Below are 19,152 nucleotides of genomic sequence, written 5' to 3'. Positions count from 1 at the left end.
GTAAACAGACCCAACCCTTTCATCTTAAGTACAGGTCTGCAGGGAGAATCACTGGTTGAGTTCATAAGCTAATTTCTACACAATCCTCTGTCTGCTGCAAAGACTCCTTCCACACAGCTCCCACAGAAATAACACAGAGAAGTCTCTAAAAAAATCCTTATGGGGAAGGGGGAAAGAAAAGAGGCAGGAAACAAACGACATTGAACTAATAGGTCTCTTCTGCTGATCAACAGAACACTGCTGACATGATGTAAGGGAAGACTTGACACAGCCTGGAAAGAAGTAAGAGCACGCACCAGAAACTTCACAAAAATCAGACATGGTTTTCAAACCACAGAAAGAGGGAAGAAGAATAAATCATTTAAAAATGTCATAGAATGAGAGCAAGGTATTAGTCAAAGTACATGGATGAATAAAGGCACAAAAACACAGCTGCAAAAGGTTAAAGAGACTTCAAGAGCATTTACTTTCTGTCCATCCCAACAGTCTAATTAGCAATCACTGTAACATACTGTAGCAATAGCTACCTAATTAATACCTAGTGCCTCCCACACTTGCCCTTATCCACAAAGAGCTGTGGAAATACCCGCCATCCAATGCAAGTCACAGGGGCTGCAAGAATCACAACGGGGGGCTGGCTCCCCTCGCATACACAGGATGCATTTTATTGCCTCAGTCACTGTTACAAAACATGCAGACCTATTTTCTGTTATTGCCTCCCCACTTCCTCTTTTCACCCTTTACGATTCACACCATGGCTATCTCAGGATCAGGAACTGCAGAAGATTCTATGTGATTTAAGGCTAGCCCAGACAAGATCTTACCCAAACACCAGCGGTGCCAGGGTGCTGAGCACAGCCTCTCCCCCAGCCCTCGGGGGTCTGGAGGCCTCGGCTCCAGGCCAGCTGTGACACAGTGCAGCTGTGAAAACTCAGAGCAGGCTGCTGGGGAGGGAGCCCCGGGAGAAAGCGCTGGAGGAGGCCTCACTGGGCACCCTTCCCCACTTCTGGGCTGCATTCCAGCTCAGACAGACCCTTGGCCCTTGTCAGAGCTCTGCAGGTTTGTCTGTGCCCAACCATTAGCCTTACTGACACAGACTCTACCCTGATGACTTAAATTCTGGTGTTACCTTGGACCTACTCACCACTACAGAGTTCTCTTGGTTCTCAGGCTCTTGGTTGACCCTGACTAACATCATGGACCTTGTTTGGCTACTGTATGATTCCCCGCCTCACTGGCAAGATCACTGCTCTGCCTGCCTTGCTGTCATGCTCAGCTTCCAGCCTGCCTTTTTTAACCAAGCAATCCACTTTGTGCTCCGTGACAAGTGGAATGGGATAGCCTCACATTAAATTAATCTTTTGTTCATTCAGTTCTGCTCTAAATATTAATAAAACACACCCTTATACCAGCAGGGCACTGGAGTTCTGTTAGTAAGGTCACAATGATCAGTGGAGTATTTAACCATTGTTATTCAGAACAGGACAACACTTGTCAAGGCTAAGCAAAAGGTTATGTTGTAAGGTAAATGAACAGCAGCTTTTCAAAAAGGTAAGCAGCTAGAATACAAAATGAAATTTATTACTAAGGCTATAGCAGAGTTATCTACATTGTTTAGACTCCAAGTAGCTAGAACAGAAGTTATTTGCACAAAACAATGCTCTACACCAGGACTGAGACCTTGGTAGCACAGTGCTCAAAATTCCATTACTGTTAGCTTACAGAATGGCAAAAACTGTATTACATCCTGCAGATCAACAGGGAGAGTCTAACAAGCAGGGGAGGATGGGTACACAGGCGAAAGGAAAGAAAAAGCAACAATTTTGTACCAGTTTCTTAATAATAGCTTCCTCTTTAGCTTTTATTCTTCAGACCCAAATGGAGTACTAAAGCTGTTTTCTGCTAAACTCTTCCTACTCCCCTCAACTGTTTCAGCTAAAACAGGCAACACCAACTCAGGAGAAGTCAGCTTGTCCAGCAAATGTCCAGATGTCAAAATTAAGTATTAGGCAGCCCTTGGCTTTTGACCTTAAATAACTCAATCAAAATCCCCCAAAATCCCAGAGAATAGAAATCAGTGTCTTCTCTGATCCTTGTGAGAGATACTTGCTCTAGTACTGCATTTCATTTCTCCAATACTGGTTATGCCAGGCAGGACTTTCACTGCAAAAGCCCTATCATGTCAGGAAGGCACAGAAGGCATTTGACTCCAAGTGCAGATTGACAAGAACAGGATCTTGAAAGGAAGGAAGCAAGACTTGGCTAGGCAGAGAAACAGAATCCTGCTTGTCCTCCCCTGTCCCTTCCCCTGGCAGGGCTCTCTCATCGCTCTGGGCAGTGCTTCACCGAAGCCAGTCAATTCCATCTCTGCATATAGCTGGGAGAGGTGCTTGTGGGGCACCTGCACTCGACACCTCAGCAGGGGGAAGGCACATCATGAATGAAGTAAGCAGGAAGAAAGAAGATTACCACGATGGAGTAACAATGGCTGGATACATATTCAGGTCCAAGATCCTTGCCATTTCAACAAAACTGCCTTCCAGAAAAACGTAGAATTAGACGGGAATTGGCACCATGATTGATAAATACCATTCTTCTATCCTGTCCCCCACTTAAGAGAGTCAACTCTGCCTGGAAAAAGGCTGGATGATTAAAAATTCCACTGTATGGTACGGAATGCAGCAAAAGAGCTCAACAACAATGCCAGAGGAGGTTTTGAACTAAACATATGGGCAGGAAACCATGTATTCCACTACAAGAACAGAATACAGATGATGGCAATGATAATTATGATAAATTATTAATAATAATAGAATAATTACTCATTACACAAGTATCACCCATCCCATGGGCTGAAAGCAGCATAGCTTTTTTTCTTCTAAAAGTAAAGATGTAATCCTGTAAAGGTACGAATGTTATGTACACACAAAGAGACTCAAGATTACAATAAACAACCCTCATGATGGTAACCCTCAATTTCAAGTGTTTGACTCTGGAAGCTCACCGGTGCTTAGCAGACACGGGTAAACAATACAAGCCTTTTAGACACTGCTTCCAGCTGCCAGGAGCAAAAAGGAAGACATATGTCTGATATCATAATGTCAGGGTGAGACAAATATCCAGGCTGTTTTACAGGCAGAACAGCAGCTATGTGTTTCAGTGACTTTCCTAAATCAGGCTGTCTTTCAAATAATTAGCAAAAAAACTCATTTATCATTAAGGCTAATTAGGCAATTAATGAACTTAAAAAATTACACCTGAGGAGACTGTAAAATGAATTAAGTGGGCTAGGTCAAACTTACTGTCTTGTATCCTGAAGGTTTGGGGCTGAACCACCCAATCTGGATTATTACAAGAGTACAAACCAATTTTGTATCACAGTGATTACACTGTCTACAGCTAAGCCATAACTCCTGATATGATTCTGAAGCCTGGGTATAACTAAAGACCTTTCAGAGGCATCACTAATACCATAGATGATGTAAGCAGCATCCTTTTGAGTTAGTTTTAACTTATAAAAGTCTCAACCTCCTTCCCTTTTCCCCCCCGAAAGCTCTCAATCACAGCCCTACAACAGAATTCACATTAGTCCCCATCAACATCCAAGTGCTCCATTCCTCAAAAGAAATACTTTAAACATACTCTTGATATTAAGCTATTTTGTTCCAAAGATTTTACTTGAATGATCGTTGAAAAAAAAAAATTAAAATCCTGATTAAAGTAAAGCTAACCCACTGGCTCAAAATCATGTTTAGAAGCTTTATATTGTCGTCATCTTCATCCTATGATGGCCTATTTTAGTGCTAATCTCATGTTCCCAAAAGAAAACTATCATTCAACAAACAGAAAGCAATGCAATGCAAAGCAAAAAAAAAAAAAAAAAAAAAAAAAAAACCAAACAAACAAAAAAACAAAAAAACAAACCAAAAAAAAGTAGCACACACCACACACTGGCTGGGCTATGGCTCATCCTTCCCACACCCTGTTCCCCCCGCAGCTGTGAAGGCTCAGTACACCAGCACAGCTGGTTTCAGGTGTACCACAGAGGACAGAGAAGCAACAAACACTTTGTCGGGGGGGGGGGGCAGGGGAAGGCATGCATCCATGTCCAAAACAATGGCAAAAATATCACATAAATGCACGACACCTGCACTAGACCAAAGTGTACTGCTTTGCCTCTGTCAAAACCCAACCTACCCCAAGAGAAATATCCCAATTCTATCTCCTGCAGGCTGATACTCCAGAAGATATATACACTGCAAAATATGCTAGCATTTCACCATGACACTGAAGACACCAAATGTTATACCTACAATACAACAAAAGCACTGATAAATCGCCATCACCGCCTCCTCCAGAAGTACAAAGGGAACCAAATTCCTGTCGTTAAGGCACAGCTACACGGTCCTGCCTTGTGACTGACTCCATACTCTGAAGGAAGTAGGTGGAAGATCCTGTCCACATCTCGTATTGTGCAGTTCTGGAGAGCAACAGGGAATCAGACCTAGCCCCATACCCAGTGTTCTCACCAAACAAGTAGTGGGTTTCTCAGATCACGTTCTGTAGTACTGAGTTAACCCCACGCAAGGCCAGAGGAGTTTTGGCATATCTGCCGCCTGGCACTAATTCACAGACATGTAAGCTCTTACTTGGTTCTAAGCCCTTCCTGGATAAGATATTCATGCCTGACCCCATTTCATTCTGCCCCTGTGCATGGTCTGTTAAGCAGAGAACTTGCTCCTATGTGTTTCCCAATGCAGCGTGCATGGTCGTGCTGAAGTACAGACCCACCTTACAAGCATCTGGTACTTCTGTCTATAGCTCAGTCGCCAAACATTTAAAAGAGTTTGACACAGCACAACTAAACCTGAAAAAAGATTCCACTGGACTAGGAGAAAAATACACCCTAAATTCCAGAGGTTCACTCTGCACAAGAAAGTGAAGCCCATGTTCAAGAGCATGCAGTACAAATTACCTCCAGGACTAGATTACCAGCTCCCATTACCAGAAGCAAGGCACCAGCATACCAAAAATTTGTAGGTGTTATCAGGAAACTTTAATAAAGACAACATTTTCCACCAGACTGTTACAGAGACTGGTTACATTTAATACTGAAGCTGGCTTTAAAAGTAATTCACCTCTTTTTTTTTTTTTCCATTTTCAAACTCACAACTTTCTGGAATACTGTCACAGAATCGGGTGTCAAAACACACTAATTATCAGCCTGTTAGAGTTTCACTTTTACCGAAATTATTTTGCTCTATTGCAACATTCTACATTCCCCGAGGCACTTTTTATTCCCTGTCAAAAATCACAGAATCACCATTCAAAAACAGACAGGCAGGAGTATTGGTCTGAATAAAAATCAGCTTTTTTCCTCCCTCTCAGGCAATTTTGCTTAGTAGGCCCAAAAAATAAGAAGCCATGGGAGAGTAGGGAGAGGCACACTATCTTGAAATCTAGTTCCTCCCAACTCTAACATGCAACACCAATTTCCTGAAGTCCATTGCAGGCACCACCGCACAGAGTAGGAGAGGGAAGGGGCAGTAACAGTTCTCCCGGCTTTAGACAGAGCTGAATTTATGGCCATTGACCACGACCTCCTTTCTAAGCCATCATCATCTCTGAAGCACTACTCACCTAAGCTTATTCTGCAGCAACTACCTGGAGCTCCTGCCTCCAAGTATTGTACACTCTTAGTGGGTACTCTGGTGTTCACAGCGGTCAAGCAGAGTCATCCAAGAGCTGCTGGCCCTCAGCATGTAGCAAAATTTATTATGCGGAACAACCTACAAATATTTACAGACAAATATTTACAGGAGTAAGAGTAGTGCTGGTCAACTCCTACCTTACACTTAGGGCAAGAAATGCTAATAGTGCACAAATGTGGTTCTTCCAGTATCTTAGCAATTTGAAATTTGAATATTATGCAACATCAGCCAAAGTCTTTAACATCAAATATCTACACTATAAATGTCACTACAAGTTTATAAAGAGGAACAGGCCTCAGAACATTTGCAGAAATAGCTGATGGGTCCTTTCTGCTTATCTACCAGGGAACACTTCACACAAAACTCAGAACTTGAACATTATGTTCTTGGAGAGAAAATGCAACTTATCATTTCAGGAACTGAACTAATAGGTTAATGAACCAGTGCTGCAGGGATACGTGGTCTGAAGGAACTCTCTTAGGACCAGGCTTGGTCTAGGCTGCTGAGAACTTGCATAGATCAAGACGAGGACCTTACTGACAATTTCAGCAGGGCACAAAATTTACAGGAGCACAGCTCCTCTGACTTGAGCAGAGCAGGTGCAAGTTTTCTAGGACCTCTACTGCATCCCTGAAACAGGGCAAAATACAGTCTAATAGCAACAATAATCACCTACAGACCAAAATGGCTTTTGGGTTTACCAAATTCTCAGCCACACTGAGCAGTACAGTTACTTTTATATAAGTGCAGAAGACACGAGAACTTTAAAAAACATTCTGTACCCACATAAACTGCTGAAAGACACACAACTGCTGGAGTTTCACAATTCTGTCACTGTTTTTGCATACCTTGTGGGAAACAAGTAGCACTTCCCTCAGCTCCTTATAATATGTAGAATAAACATAATGCACAACTACCTCCATGTACAACCTATTTCATGTAATCAGTTATACGTCTGCTGTTAGGGACATTCGGAAAAAAAAAAATCAAAGGAAAACAAGAAACTGTACTGATCAGATTTGTAGAGGAGTGACAGGTCTCAGTGCTAGCACTCCTTGCTTAGCTCTGCTAAAATGTATTAAAAGCAGCTAAAAATAAGACAAATATCTCCCCAATATTAAGTTCTCCATGAGAGCAAATTCTGCCATTTCAGAGATATTCCACAAGTCAAAAATGAAAGGGAAAACAGCAAGTGCATTTATAAAGAAAAAAAAAAATGCTTCCAATGCAAATCTCATTTTAAGAGCAGATGCTTTGTGAAGAAGTTTTTCAACATATATTGTACCACTACAGAGTATTCATGACTACAGACAGCATGAAGAACAAAAGCTGCAATCTCAGAAACAGCACTGACGGCTGGCAAGTGGCAACAACAGAAGAGCCGACCACTGGACTATGAAGAACTTCCATTTGTTCTGGAAAACTTGGGGCAGCCACTCAGATACATAAAGTATGCATAAAAGCACAATCTTTTTCAGGAAGAACAGAACAACTACTTGCAAAAAATGAGAGCAATTCTGTTAGACAATTTCATCTCCTCTCTTTTTTACTGACTATGAATTATCTGCAACAGTGCAATTCCAACCAGTAAATCTAACTTAAACACAGCTGTTTTGGAGAGGATGGACTGGTTTTGATTTTGTTTTAGACACAACTCTCAAATTGTGCCACACTGTCAGAACTCAATTTTCGAAGGTTGTGTTCATGTGTTCTACAGCAGTCACCAGAATCTAAAAGCAACTGTAGGATGTCACACCCTGTGTCTCCTGCAAAATAGATCTAATTTTCCATTACAAACTGGTGATTGTTCCTGGGCAGGGAGAGGGAGGGAGGGACAGAGAGACTAAGAAAGGCAGCTTTTGTACTGCCTACCAGATTTTTCTTCTATTTCTACCATCCTTCTTCCTACAATTCTACAAGCTGAACGACAGCCAGATAAATCAACAGAACTATTTTTCACTGAAATGCGACAACAAAGCATCTGAGAAGTTTCATAATACACTTTAATTTCACTGTTCAGTTACACTGTTAAACACAAGCACATATAACTACCTTTAAGAACTCACTAACTGCTTTAAAATGCACATCTTAGAAGATGCTAAGAGAAATAGCTTTCAGAATGTTGCACTGTAGTACTCAATGAAACAGGAAATGAGGAACAAAGAAAGGAATTTCATAGATTCCAGATGTACTCTAACACCAGCTGGGAAATACAAGCAAGAATCAACTACAGCCTTGTAAAAAGCTACCACTAACTGGTGTTTTCTAGAGTTCTTGAACAAAAGTAAGTAGCTGTAAACAATTTGTAAATAGAAATATTTTTAGAAGAAATTAGAAACAGTAATAAACTTCTTCCCCTCCCTCCTATTTTTAAGGAGTTTAAAACTCAGCTACCAGTTCATGTGGTTTTTTGAATTGCTTTATTTAAACATAAGAAATCTGTATAAAGAGCAATAACAGAAACACAACTGTTCAAGTTGCCCATTTTCCAATACTTGGAATATTAAAGGTGAATGAAACTCAAAAGCAAATAACATTTAAAAAGACAGTAAAGTTGATTTATAATACATGCCTTCCATGCAATTGGAATTAAATAGAATTTAAATTTGCAAATAATATAAATATTATAAATATAACATAAAACAAGTTCTCAGTCACGTAGAAACTTTATTCCTACATCTATAAGTTAAAAAAAAAAAAATTTCCAAAAAACATTCCAGGTTAAAAATCCTGGAAATAAAACCCCTTCACACGTTCAAATACCCTTCTTCTCCGTGTGTTACATATCTCCAATGTTTCATCTTCCTTTTTTTGAAACAAAAACTCAGGCCTCCCAATGCAAACTACTTCTAAATGGATTTTCAAATCTCTTAGTAACAAGTGTAGAGACAAACAGACAAGCATATTTCCTCCTAAAGTCACTGTAACATATGAAAAGAAAGCTTAAGCATGCATCTTATGGAACACAGGTCTGTGTGTCCCCCTCCTCCCCTCATCACAGAAATAGGTGCTCTTCCCAGCTTCAAGACTTTTCATTCATTTGTTGCACATGGAAGAATTGAGACACTTCACCTCATGTTCGTCCACCTACTAGCAGCTTATAAAAGTACATTAATATTTATGCAAATTAAACATTGCATCCAATGCCACCTGTTCAAACCTACCAGTCATTCTCAAATAAGTGAGAATGACTTACCTCTTACCATCAGATCACACTAATCCATTTCAGTCAATGGCGATGCAGTCACAGCTACACACCCCAGCAAACAGGGAACAGCAAGATTCAATTGTTGGGCTAATGAAGGGACCTTCGTTTTGCCCCAGTGCTCCCTGAGAGGTAATAACAGGCAAATGCACAAGTCTCTAGTCAAGTAGAAAAAAATGATATTTCAGACATCTGGAATGAAAACTGAACAGCAGAAACATTTATCAGCCTCAGAAGTCAGGCAAGTCAGACCAGGCTGTAAGTCCTCAACATTTGTGTTCTCTCCTCAACAGACTTCAAAAATACAGATACACTACACTTTTTCCCTTTCAGGCAGAAGGGGGAAAGAAAAAAAAAACAAACCTGAAAGACCTCAAACTTTCCACTGAATATTTAAAGTGTTTTACAGTTGCCAATGATCCACTAAAATCTGTGAAAGGAAAACAGGGGGAAAGTATTCCAGTTCTTCATAATTTTGAAGCTTCACATCTCATTTCACAAAACTTTCACCCAGAAAGTCTTCTACAGGAGGAAAACAACATGGAAAGTTTCAGGGAAGTTCCTTTTCCCTTGGTAGAGGTTAGGATGGGAGAGGAAGGAAGTTAGATTTGTTTTGTTTTTACTCCAAAACAAAGCTTTTATTTGGATCCTTTTATTTGGATCAGTCACCAGTCCACGATGCTGAAGAAATCAGACACTGCTGAAAAACAGACACTTCATAAGGTTTAGTAAATGTCAGTAAAATCAGAAGGTTAGAATGGGCAAGACCACAATCAGCTTTTCAGTTTAATAAAACACAACCTGTTACCAACTCCAAGCTTGAGTTTTTCCTTGGTGTAACCACAAAATATATAAACCTCCGGAACTAGAAAGTTTAAAAGCACAGCATTAAGACTTACTAATGCATGTTTTGACTACTAATACAAGCCTTAGGTGACTTGCTCCCCAGAAGCATTAATAGTCCACTGGTACACACATACTAATTTTTCTTTGACATATTTGGCTGAACATTTGTTGGTCTGATCAGTATGTGCAATATCAATATATGCAACTGATATTTACATCTTTTACTGTATGCAGCAAAGTCTACAAGCCTCTGATTTTACTGTAGGCTTCTTGCTTTCACAAGGGCTAGCTGTAAGATTTATTCTCCAAACACATCCCTTTGCAAAGTGAATTGTAACAACATGAGAGGTATTAAGTACTCCTCAACCCAAAGTGGATTTTGCCTCATCCTTTCTCCTCCACGAAAAAAAATTGCTACATGAGATACTCAAAGACTTAATTCGACTCTCACAGAAGTGCAATTACTGGCTTTAACAGAATTATTCATAATTTACACTCCTGTATTGGAGATGAGTCAGTGAGAAAGGATAGAGGGAATTTTAACCTGAAGAATACTATCAAAGGTATTTTTGATGAGGTTTTTAAATTTATTTTCTAATCTCGGTGTAGGCAACACTCTCCAGTGTTTACATGAGAAGGTCTTCCTTAAATGGGAGCATCAGTGCAACAAATGACTTCATATGATAACAGTGTTTGACAACATAACTGCATAAGTAGAAATCGTGCTTTGATGCAAAGAAAGGGGAAGGGGAGTTCTGTTTAAGCATAAATATGATAACCAACATTAGGTGCCTCAGCTTTAAAAGACAAGTGTGTGATGGAGAAATGGGGAAGCATGTGTGACTATTAATTAATACCAACTAAAACACCTAAGCCTTTATAAACAGCTAAGGCTCCTGAACTGAGTGTGAGATTCAAGTAGTTCTCAAGCAGAAGGTCAGAGACATAGATACATCAGTTTGTCAGATAATCCTCTTGCCGTCCTCACTGGAGTTTTAACATTTGTTCTTCAGAGCAGCTGCCCAAGCTGGTGTGTATTGGCAGCTAACAAATACAGCACCAACAAGAAAACCTATAGTAAGGAAAGGGAGTGGACTGAAGAGCATAGAAAGAGTCAGGCAGTGTCATGACGCTGCCAGTACACAGAGACACAAAAGCGAGGGATGCACCTGCTGTCCCCCTCCAATTTCATTTCCCACATATGCACACTCCCAGTCAAACTCTTGGATACTTGTCCAGAGACAGCTCTGACATCCACTGGAGTGCACAGATTCAGCTCACTAAAATGGAAGAAAACTAAATCTGAAAAGAAAATTAGATTGCATTCTTTGGTTCTGCTTTGCAAATTGAACTGGATTTTCTTTTCTGCAAGCAGAGGAGCATCAGTCAACAGCAGGTGTGCCAAGAGCATTTCATGGCTGGAAGCAAGATGAGTAGGGAAGGGGAAAGACAAGACCTGCCTTCTCAGCAGCATCAAGCTACTAATTTGGGTTAGCATATCATGATTTCATGCTTTGGACTGCAGCTATCAAACAGAATTGAAGCAATATGCAAAACACAAAGAACAGGATCAGGCAGAACAGACATATAAAAAACAGAGCAAGAGAAGCTAATGCTGGCATCTAACTAACCCAGCAATTTCAGAACTAAAAATTTAGTTTTAACCAATGATAGTGAAATAGTAAAAAAAAAAAAAAAAAAAACCACCAAAAAACATCAATCGGTTTGAAGGGTTACTCAAGGCAATGAAGTTCTCAAAAGCATTTTCTGGAAAACTCCAAAGCTAAGACATCCAGCACTTATATGTCCTTATGTAAGAGCATTTGGTACTCCGACCACCAGACAATCACTTCCATGAAGAGACAAGAAAATACCTACTTCTCATGAGAGAGATTAAATAACAGTTTTTTCAAACGTACCAATTCCAGAAGAAGACCAAAAAAACTAACGAGTTTGCTTACTGACATCAGAGGCCCTGAGCAGATCTGTTTAACAGTTTCACTCCTGTGAATTTACCTCTACACACTCTGAAAACCAAAACACATTGGCTTCCCCTCATATATGAATCCTTCTCTACTTAAAAAAAAGGATATGGATGGAAGGCTATGGAATTTGACGCCAGGCTGGCAGCCCCAAACACAAGCATCTTCTATTTATTCAAAACTACATTCACTGAAGCATTTTCCACTGCTACCTCTGTTTCCTTCTCTCACTTGCAGAAAATATGGTCTCCATTTTTGCTCCAGTCACGGCTGTTCCTGACAGTCCACAAACAGCCACAGCACCCTGCCTCTAGAAATAGCACTGGTCCCAGACCTTTTCCATTCAGCACACTGAACACAAGCTGGTCAGAACACAACCCAAATTTAGCAATTTCAAATACTGAACCAGCAGAGCTAAATCTGCATGATCCATTCTGCACCTTCCATAGCCTGTGAGACTCAAGCCTTAATTAGCATTGCTACAGTCAATCAATAAGAACATTAAGTTGCCACTTTATTTTACCTATGCAACATCAGTTTAAACTGTACTTGTTAATGTTTTTATGTGAAGAAAAGATCTTGAGAAGTCTTTAATATATTCAGGGTGAGATACAAATAGCTTTTCTTCCTTTCTTTACGTCTTGGTCCTCTAACTTAGAAACACAGGAAAAAAACATTGTTATCTTTATAAGAAACATTTTACACCTCCTAAATAATAATTTTTTTCTTTTTTTTTTACAAATATACATATATATATATATAGAGAGAGAGAGAGAGAGAGAAAGGTACCTGGGAAAAATTATCTCATTCTAAAAATATCTATTCAGCAACCTTTTGCCCCATTTAAATGGGAATAAATCCTTTTACAGTATTATGCAATGAACATATTTAGTCGTAATTACTTCTACAAGTAACCACTTAAGGCACTAAATCCCAGCAGACAATATTAAAAGGGACATCTTCTCAAGATAAAATGGATTTCCCAGAACAACCTTAGTATTATTAGACTTAAGGTAGACCTTACATTTGTCAGGGACAAGATAAGTTTCTTCTTAGCCTTGGAAATGCAGAGACATCTCTCAAGAATTTACTCTGTACCAAGTTTAATGGTGGAAGCCTGTAAACCTTCTCTTGGCAACTGAGCTGCTTAAACACCAGTAAAGCAGCACTTAACTAAATACTCTGCCTGACTTCACCCAAGACTCTTAGTTTCAAAAAGTTTAACTGCTTTCACAGTGTCTTAAACTACATAGCTCTGCATGAATAGTAAAGAAGGCACACCAAGAATTAGAGGCAAAGAGATGGCACATCTACAGACCAACCATCCTCATTTTGTCAACTGGACATAAACAAGGTCTTACAGCTCCTAGAAAATGGGGTGAATTTAGAACGGGGTAAGCTGTGTGCAAAGCGCCAATCTACATCAGGTAGTAGGCAACTTCCATCACAAATATTTCACTGCTTCATGATTCTGATCCCACTTAATGCTACGGATAGCTTATCCTGCTGGAATACCCACATTTTAGACTAAGACCTCAACACCTTGTAACCACAAAATAACCCTTTCCAAAGATGATAAAAAAAAGTTTTAGAAATTCATGAATGCCTTAAATTGCAACAAGCCCTCACAGTGAACAAGTGGATTGTTACTACCTGTCAGGTCAACAGAATGATGAGCAAAATGTTCTCCTCATTATATTACAGCCCCAGTAAACTCTCAGTGTGCAATATCCTCCTGTCCCAATTATTACTCTCAAACTATCAGAAAGAGCTGTAACAAGGACTACTACTGCTAGAAAAAATATTATTTTGGAGCAGAGCCTAATGCCCCTAAGTAGAACAGTACTAGATTTCAGGGACATGAAAAGCTTGTTAAAGTGAAAATTTACAAATGAGCTGTTGCTTTAGATTTTTCAAGTATAAACAATTTCACAAAGTAAAATCTGGCAGCAGGTTCTCTGCGAGCCAGTATACAGCTTTCAACAGCAGAAACCCTGAACATGAGCTTTTATTTTTTCAACTGGAAGTTTAATAGTTGATGCCATTTAAGGAGAAAAAAAGTAGCAATTAAGTACAGCATATTTATTAAATATTAACAGTACAACAAAAGTCATGTTGTCAAGCAGAAGGACACTCTTTGTAGTTTTTCCAGCCAATCATCAGCCATAGAGCCTTATGTTGTTTCCTTTCAGGTTTTGAAACACTGACTCATGGAAATATCAGCACTGCACACTTCCTCAAAGTGGTAATCTTATAGGAAGTGTTTGTTTAGTCTTACACGACACATTGTTTTGTTTATGTATGAGGGATTCCGGTAAAAATAATTTTCAATTAAGGAAAAAAAAAAAGACATAAGCACAACAGTTTCAGTTATGGAAAGCCAAAATAAATCAATTTCAACTAGACATCTGAACAGCACATTCATTAACACAAGTACTACTTTTTTTTTTTTTCTACTGTACATTACTTCTTTGCAACATGAGCAGAAGTTGCCAGGCATTAAATTTTTTCAATTCAACTAACCACAAAAGAAACTGGACAAGAGGCAGCACAGTAACAACTCCTCTTAACACTGGTACCCACATTGACAGAGTTCACATTGCTGCTCCACAACTTCATCACAACAAGACATCTTAAGGAGGTGCCACACCATTGTCAGTTCAACTGAGTGAGGCAAACACGCAGCTTCCTACAAAGCTCAACTGTTTCAGAACTTCAATATTTTCAAAAAAGGAGACAGATGGCTCAAGCTAAATCTAAGCATGACTAGAAACAACACTCCTCAGAACATGGAAGCATTTAGGAGATCCAGGATGTAATTACCCACTTAGCTAAATACGGCTGATTCCATGAAGCCCATCAGTCCCAAAAGAACAAGTTATATGAGCAGAAGAAAATGCCTTCATTTACCTGCAGCTTCTTGGAAATACAGGACAAGCCAGCCACAGCAGTACATTACATTAGGGCATTCAAACATCTCTAGGCTACAGATGTTTTGCACAGCCAGAAGCCTCCCAGCTGCATCAGCCTCCCCACTAAGAGAAGCATGCCAACATGGGTGTCCACTCTGCACTGATTCCTCAATGCAGCAGTTCTACATTTCATCCAACTTATACTAAGGCACACCTGTATATCAGTGTCCCTATTCATGAATTGCCAGCAGAGGTGCTACAGAGAAGGAAACATCTTACCAGATCAAGCACAAAGTATTTGAAAGTCAGAGATCAGTCAAGCTTGGCCATTAAACAAGCTCCCAAAGAACCGGACTGATCATTTCTACAGCATGATAAAATCAAAGCAAATTGACATGGGAAATGACTTATCTTTTTGCCCTCAAATAACTTGTCTCTTAATCCATTAAAAGATCCAAAGCCTCCTGTCACTAGAGAAAAGAGAAACTTCATTCCATGAATGGGAACTGCTAAAAGACAAATGTACTCTTGGCAATAGCTGAAAAAAGTAGTGTCCCTCCAATGTTCCCCATCTTTTCAGTGGTGCCCAGCAACAGGATGAGGAGCAATGGCCATAAATAGAAACACACTAAGTTCCACCTCAACATGAGGAAGAACTTCTTTACACTGAGGGTGACAGAGCACTGGAACAGGCTGCCCAGAGGAGTCATGGAGTCTCCCTCTCTGGAGACATTTCTGTATAACCCATGCTAGGAGACCCTGCCTTGGCAGGGGGTTTGCAGTAGATGATGTCCAGAGGTCCCTTCCAACCCTAACAGCTCTGAGTCTGTGACCTCCCTTCAGATCCAGTCACAGGACTTTTTGCAGGGAGCCTACAAGCTTCCACATACAAATTCTAGAAGATCAGGATTGCTTTACGAGGCCGGTCTGATTAGAAAAACTCCCCCAACCGATCAAAGCAATCCTGCCACTTCCTATTTTCCTGCCAAATTTCCCAAGAGACAGTCAGCTACAGAAAGGAGTGTGACTTCTGAACACGAGCGGCAGAAAGCCGCGCTGCTGCCGCGGTGCGCGTCCCTTGGCCACGGGCAGACGGAAGCGCTCGGCTCCGCCCCCTGCCGGGCAGCGGCGGAACAGCGGCGCAGCGCCGGGCATTGTCCTCAACATCCTCCGGGAAACACCTTCCGCTCTCACGGCACCACAGAAGCACCGCTGCGCCCGGGATGCGCCCGGCTTTTCCTGCTCGCTATCCAGGCTAAAAAACAGCGGGGATCCTTGCTGCAGTTCTACAGTAATCAAGTGCTTAGCTCTGATGGGGGCTCCCTTCCGATTACTGAAGTCAGCAGCAGGATTAACTTTAGTCCGCGACATAATGAGATTAATCTCAAGACTTTCGCTGCTGTTATTATCTTCGACCTCTTCTACAATTAAAAAAAAAATCCCACACCCTCGTGACTTTAATCACTTAGGTATAACAACATCACTGTTTTTTTCTCAAAAAAACCCCAACTAATCAAACACAAACACCTTAGCCACGACTCATCATCATAAACGTGAGATGTGATCTTACCCCTTTTACTAAAAATCACCAGATAGGAACAACTTGCAATAGCATCACTCACATGGTGTCCGGATTTCTCCCTTGTGAAGACCTTTTTTATTTTCCCCTCCCCTCTTTGAAAAGAGACAGAGAACAAGCCTCCGACCACACTCTATAGTCTCACTGAATCTATTTTCTGTATGTATACAAGGACATAAAATGAACACATAATTTTTAGTCTGTATGATAAAATTTTAACTCTTAAAAACTGCTATTACTAAACTATCTGCTGACAATTCACTAACATCCTAGCAATGGTCTCTTTGAAATGCTAACGCCACTATCCAATAATGAGATTTTTTATGTAATGTCACGTTTCAGTTTTATCTAACACGGCAATTGGTGGCTGCAAATTTGGTTCCGAACGCAGGGAAACGCAAAGGGAGATTTTACAAGAGCTTTATTAGGAAGCCACACGTCCTCGGTACCCACCGCTGTGAGCCTGGCACTGAACGTCGCCACTTCCCCTGCAACTCGCAGCCTCCGCGCCCCATCCCGGGGAGGAGAACTGCTCCCTCGGCATGTGGGACTGATTCTCTTACGGAAACGAGGGATTTCCCTCCCAGCCGGCACACTCAGAACTCGACCAGGGAGAGTTTAATCCACTCGCTGACATCTGTCGCTTACTTTCTAATAATGTGGTTTGGGACTCGCTCAACAGCAAGAAGAAGAGCGAATCTCCAAAAGCGCGAGTCGGAGGAAGCCATGAGGAAGCGGCAGCAGCCCTGCCTGTCCCCCTCGCCGAGGGAAGGGGCTGAGACAGCGGCTCCTGCACACAGCCACTTTTGGGCCAGTTTCGCACCAGCTTTGCCAGTGACACATAGTGCTGAGACTCGGTGACCGCCTTCAAACTTCTAGAGCGTAGCTTAGCAACAAAAATGAAAAAGAAAAAAAAAACACCCAAAAAAAAAAAACCAAACACCAACAAAAAACACAACAAAACCCGCGAAATCCGCCGAATATCCTCGAATATCCTGGGCTGCCCGGACTCCAGCCGGCGCCGCTCGCCAGCCGGCCGCACCGCGCTGTCCGCCCGGCCCCGCGGCAACCGGGCGCCTGCCAGGCACCGACCGCCCGCACCGCACGGCCCCGCGGAGCTCCCCCGGGCCGCGGGCACCGCCCGCCCCACCGCCCCCAGCGCTCCCCCGGCGGGATGCGGAGCGCAGGGCAGCACGAAGGGGCGCTCGGCGCCTCGCCGCGCTCCGCTCCAGCGGGGGCTCCCTGCCCGCTGCCCCGCGCCCTCACCGATTTTAATCCTGACGCTCTGGAAGACCCGCAGCCCCTCTTCCTCCACCGCCATGGTGGTGGTGGTGCCGCCGCCGCTGCGCCTGACACTCAGCAGTGCTGGAGCCCCGCCGCCGCGGAAGCGCGGGGACAGAGCAGGAGGAGGGAAGGGAGATGCTCCGCCAGACGGGAAGGAGTAGAGGGCGGCCGGACGGCTCGGGACGCGCCGCGACCGGGCTGGAGCGAGCGAGGCACGGAGCGGCCGCGCAGCCCAGCGGAGCGCAGTACCCGCGTCTCCCCCGCGGGCCGGCAGCGCCCGCCCCGCCGCCGCCCCCTCATTGGCCGGCGGGGCGGCGGCCGCGGCGCTCATTGGCCCGGTGCCCGCCGGGGGCGGGGGAGCGCGCGGGGGGAGCGCGGAGCGCGGCAACAGCTGGAGCGCCGCTCCCCGCGGCCCGGCCCCGCCGCCGCTCCCGCCCCGCCGGGACCCCCAGCGGGCAGCGCGGGGAGGGTGAGGGCTGACTAACTCTGTGGCCCCTCTCCAGTGCCCGCCCGGACCGGCCGCCGGGAGCAGCCGTTGGCGTCATGGCGAGAGAGAGGGAGGGAGGGAGGGATGTGCAAGTCCTCTTTTCCCACACAGCCATAAAGAGAGGGCACTAGCGATGCCCCAGGTTGAAATCCATTCATTAGTGAGGAAAAGAAGTCCCGTATTAAATAAACAAACCCGTTTGGGCGCTGGGAGCAGGCCAGTCTGTCTCCTGGTTCCATTTGATCAGCGGCAAAGCTGGCTCTACCTGATTGCACGGGGAGAGCAGGGAATTCAGATTTCAGACTTGCATGATTACACATTAAACAGCAAGAAATAATACCTGTGTCAGTGTTCAGTGCCAAACTTTGGTTCTTGTAAAGTCAGTAACTGAAATACAGCTTCCCTAAAGGTCTGGCAAGAGCAGAGCATGAAGTTCAGTGGAGGTCTACAGATTACATTATTTCAAAAACTAAAAAATCAAATTACCTTTGGTGCAGTCACAATCCTCCCTAAAGGGGCTTGGAACATCCCTATGCAGAGCAGCCCAGTGACGTCACACTCCAGCAAGTCTGAGAAGTACCACAAAATGCTCTTTCTCAAGCCTGCAAACAAAAAAATAATAAAAATAAGTACTTTCCCATTCTAGCTCTAATTTCAAGAGTGAGAGAAAGGCATACACACTGAGGACAATCTGTACATGCATTAAGAAGGAAGCTAGTAATGAAGGACAGCAAGAAATCAGAAGGCAAGTCAGTCCCACACAGTATGAAGTCTGTACCAAAGAAATTGCGCATGCAAGCTCGGTGAATACAGTTGAGCAGTCCATCATTGCTTGAATCATGGAAGACACAACACATAATAAATGCCATTTATTACAAAAAAAAACAAAAGGTAAAAGATGAGATATTGAAATATGGAAGAGCAAATGAAAAGTTGGGAGGGAGCTACAATAGCAGAGGAAGTCAGCTTGTAGGAAAGCCTGAGGCATCCGAGTTTCCCACACAGGTATGGGCCTAACTGAAGGAAACTGGCAAGCTCACAGCCAAAAAAGGAAGCAGTGAGTTATCTTAAGGAGCTGCCTGACTTACTGTATCTTCCTTGTCTGCATAGCCAAGTGACATACGTAATTGGATAAAAATAATTTTA

The 19,152-nt window shown here is 42.6% G+C and overlaps 1 protein-coding gene across 2 annotated transcripts in view; it reads right to left on the bottom strand.

Annotated features, from left to right (window-relative positions):
* The window catches only part of RASA3 (RAS p21 protein activator 3), a 132,229-nt gene extending 114,455 nt beyond the window's left edge, over nt 1–17,774 (bottom strand). The window contains exon 1 of one of the 2 annotated variants that reach the window (XM_039549555.1): nt 17,502–17,774. In XM_039549555.1, the coding sequence (XP_039405489.1) occupies nt 17,502–17,556 (55 nt within the window). In that variant the 5' untranslated portion in view covers nt 17,557–17,774. The remainder of the gene's footprint in view (nt 1–17,501) is intronic. The other variant, XM_039549559.1, reaches the window with a different exon arrangement.
* Nucleotides 17,775–19,152: the final 1,378 nt, after the last annotated feature.

The sequence above is a fragment of the Corvus cornix genome, chromosome 1 (assembly GCF_000738735.6).
Source record: "Corvus cornix cornix isolate S_Up_H32 chromosome 1, ASM73873v5, whole genome shotgun sequence".
In the NCBI taxonomy this organism is placed as follows: Eukaryota; Metazoa; Chordata; class Aves; order Passeriformes; family Corvidae; genus Corvus; species Corvus cornix.
This window is presented reverse-complemented; position numbering and strand designations above follow the sequence as displayed.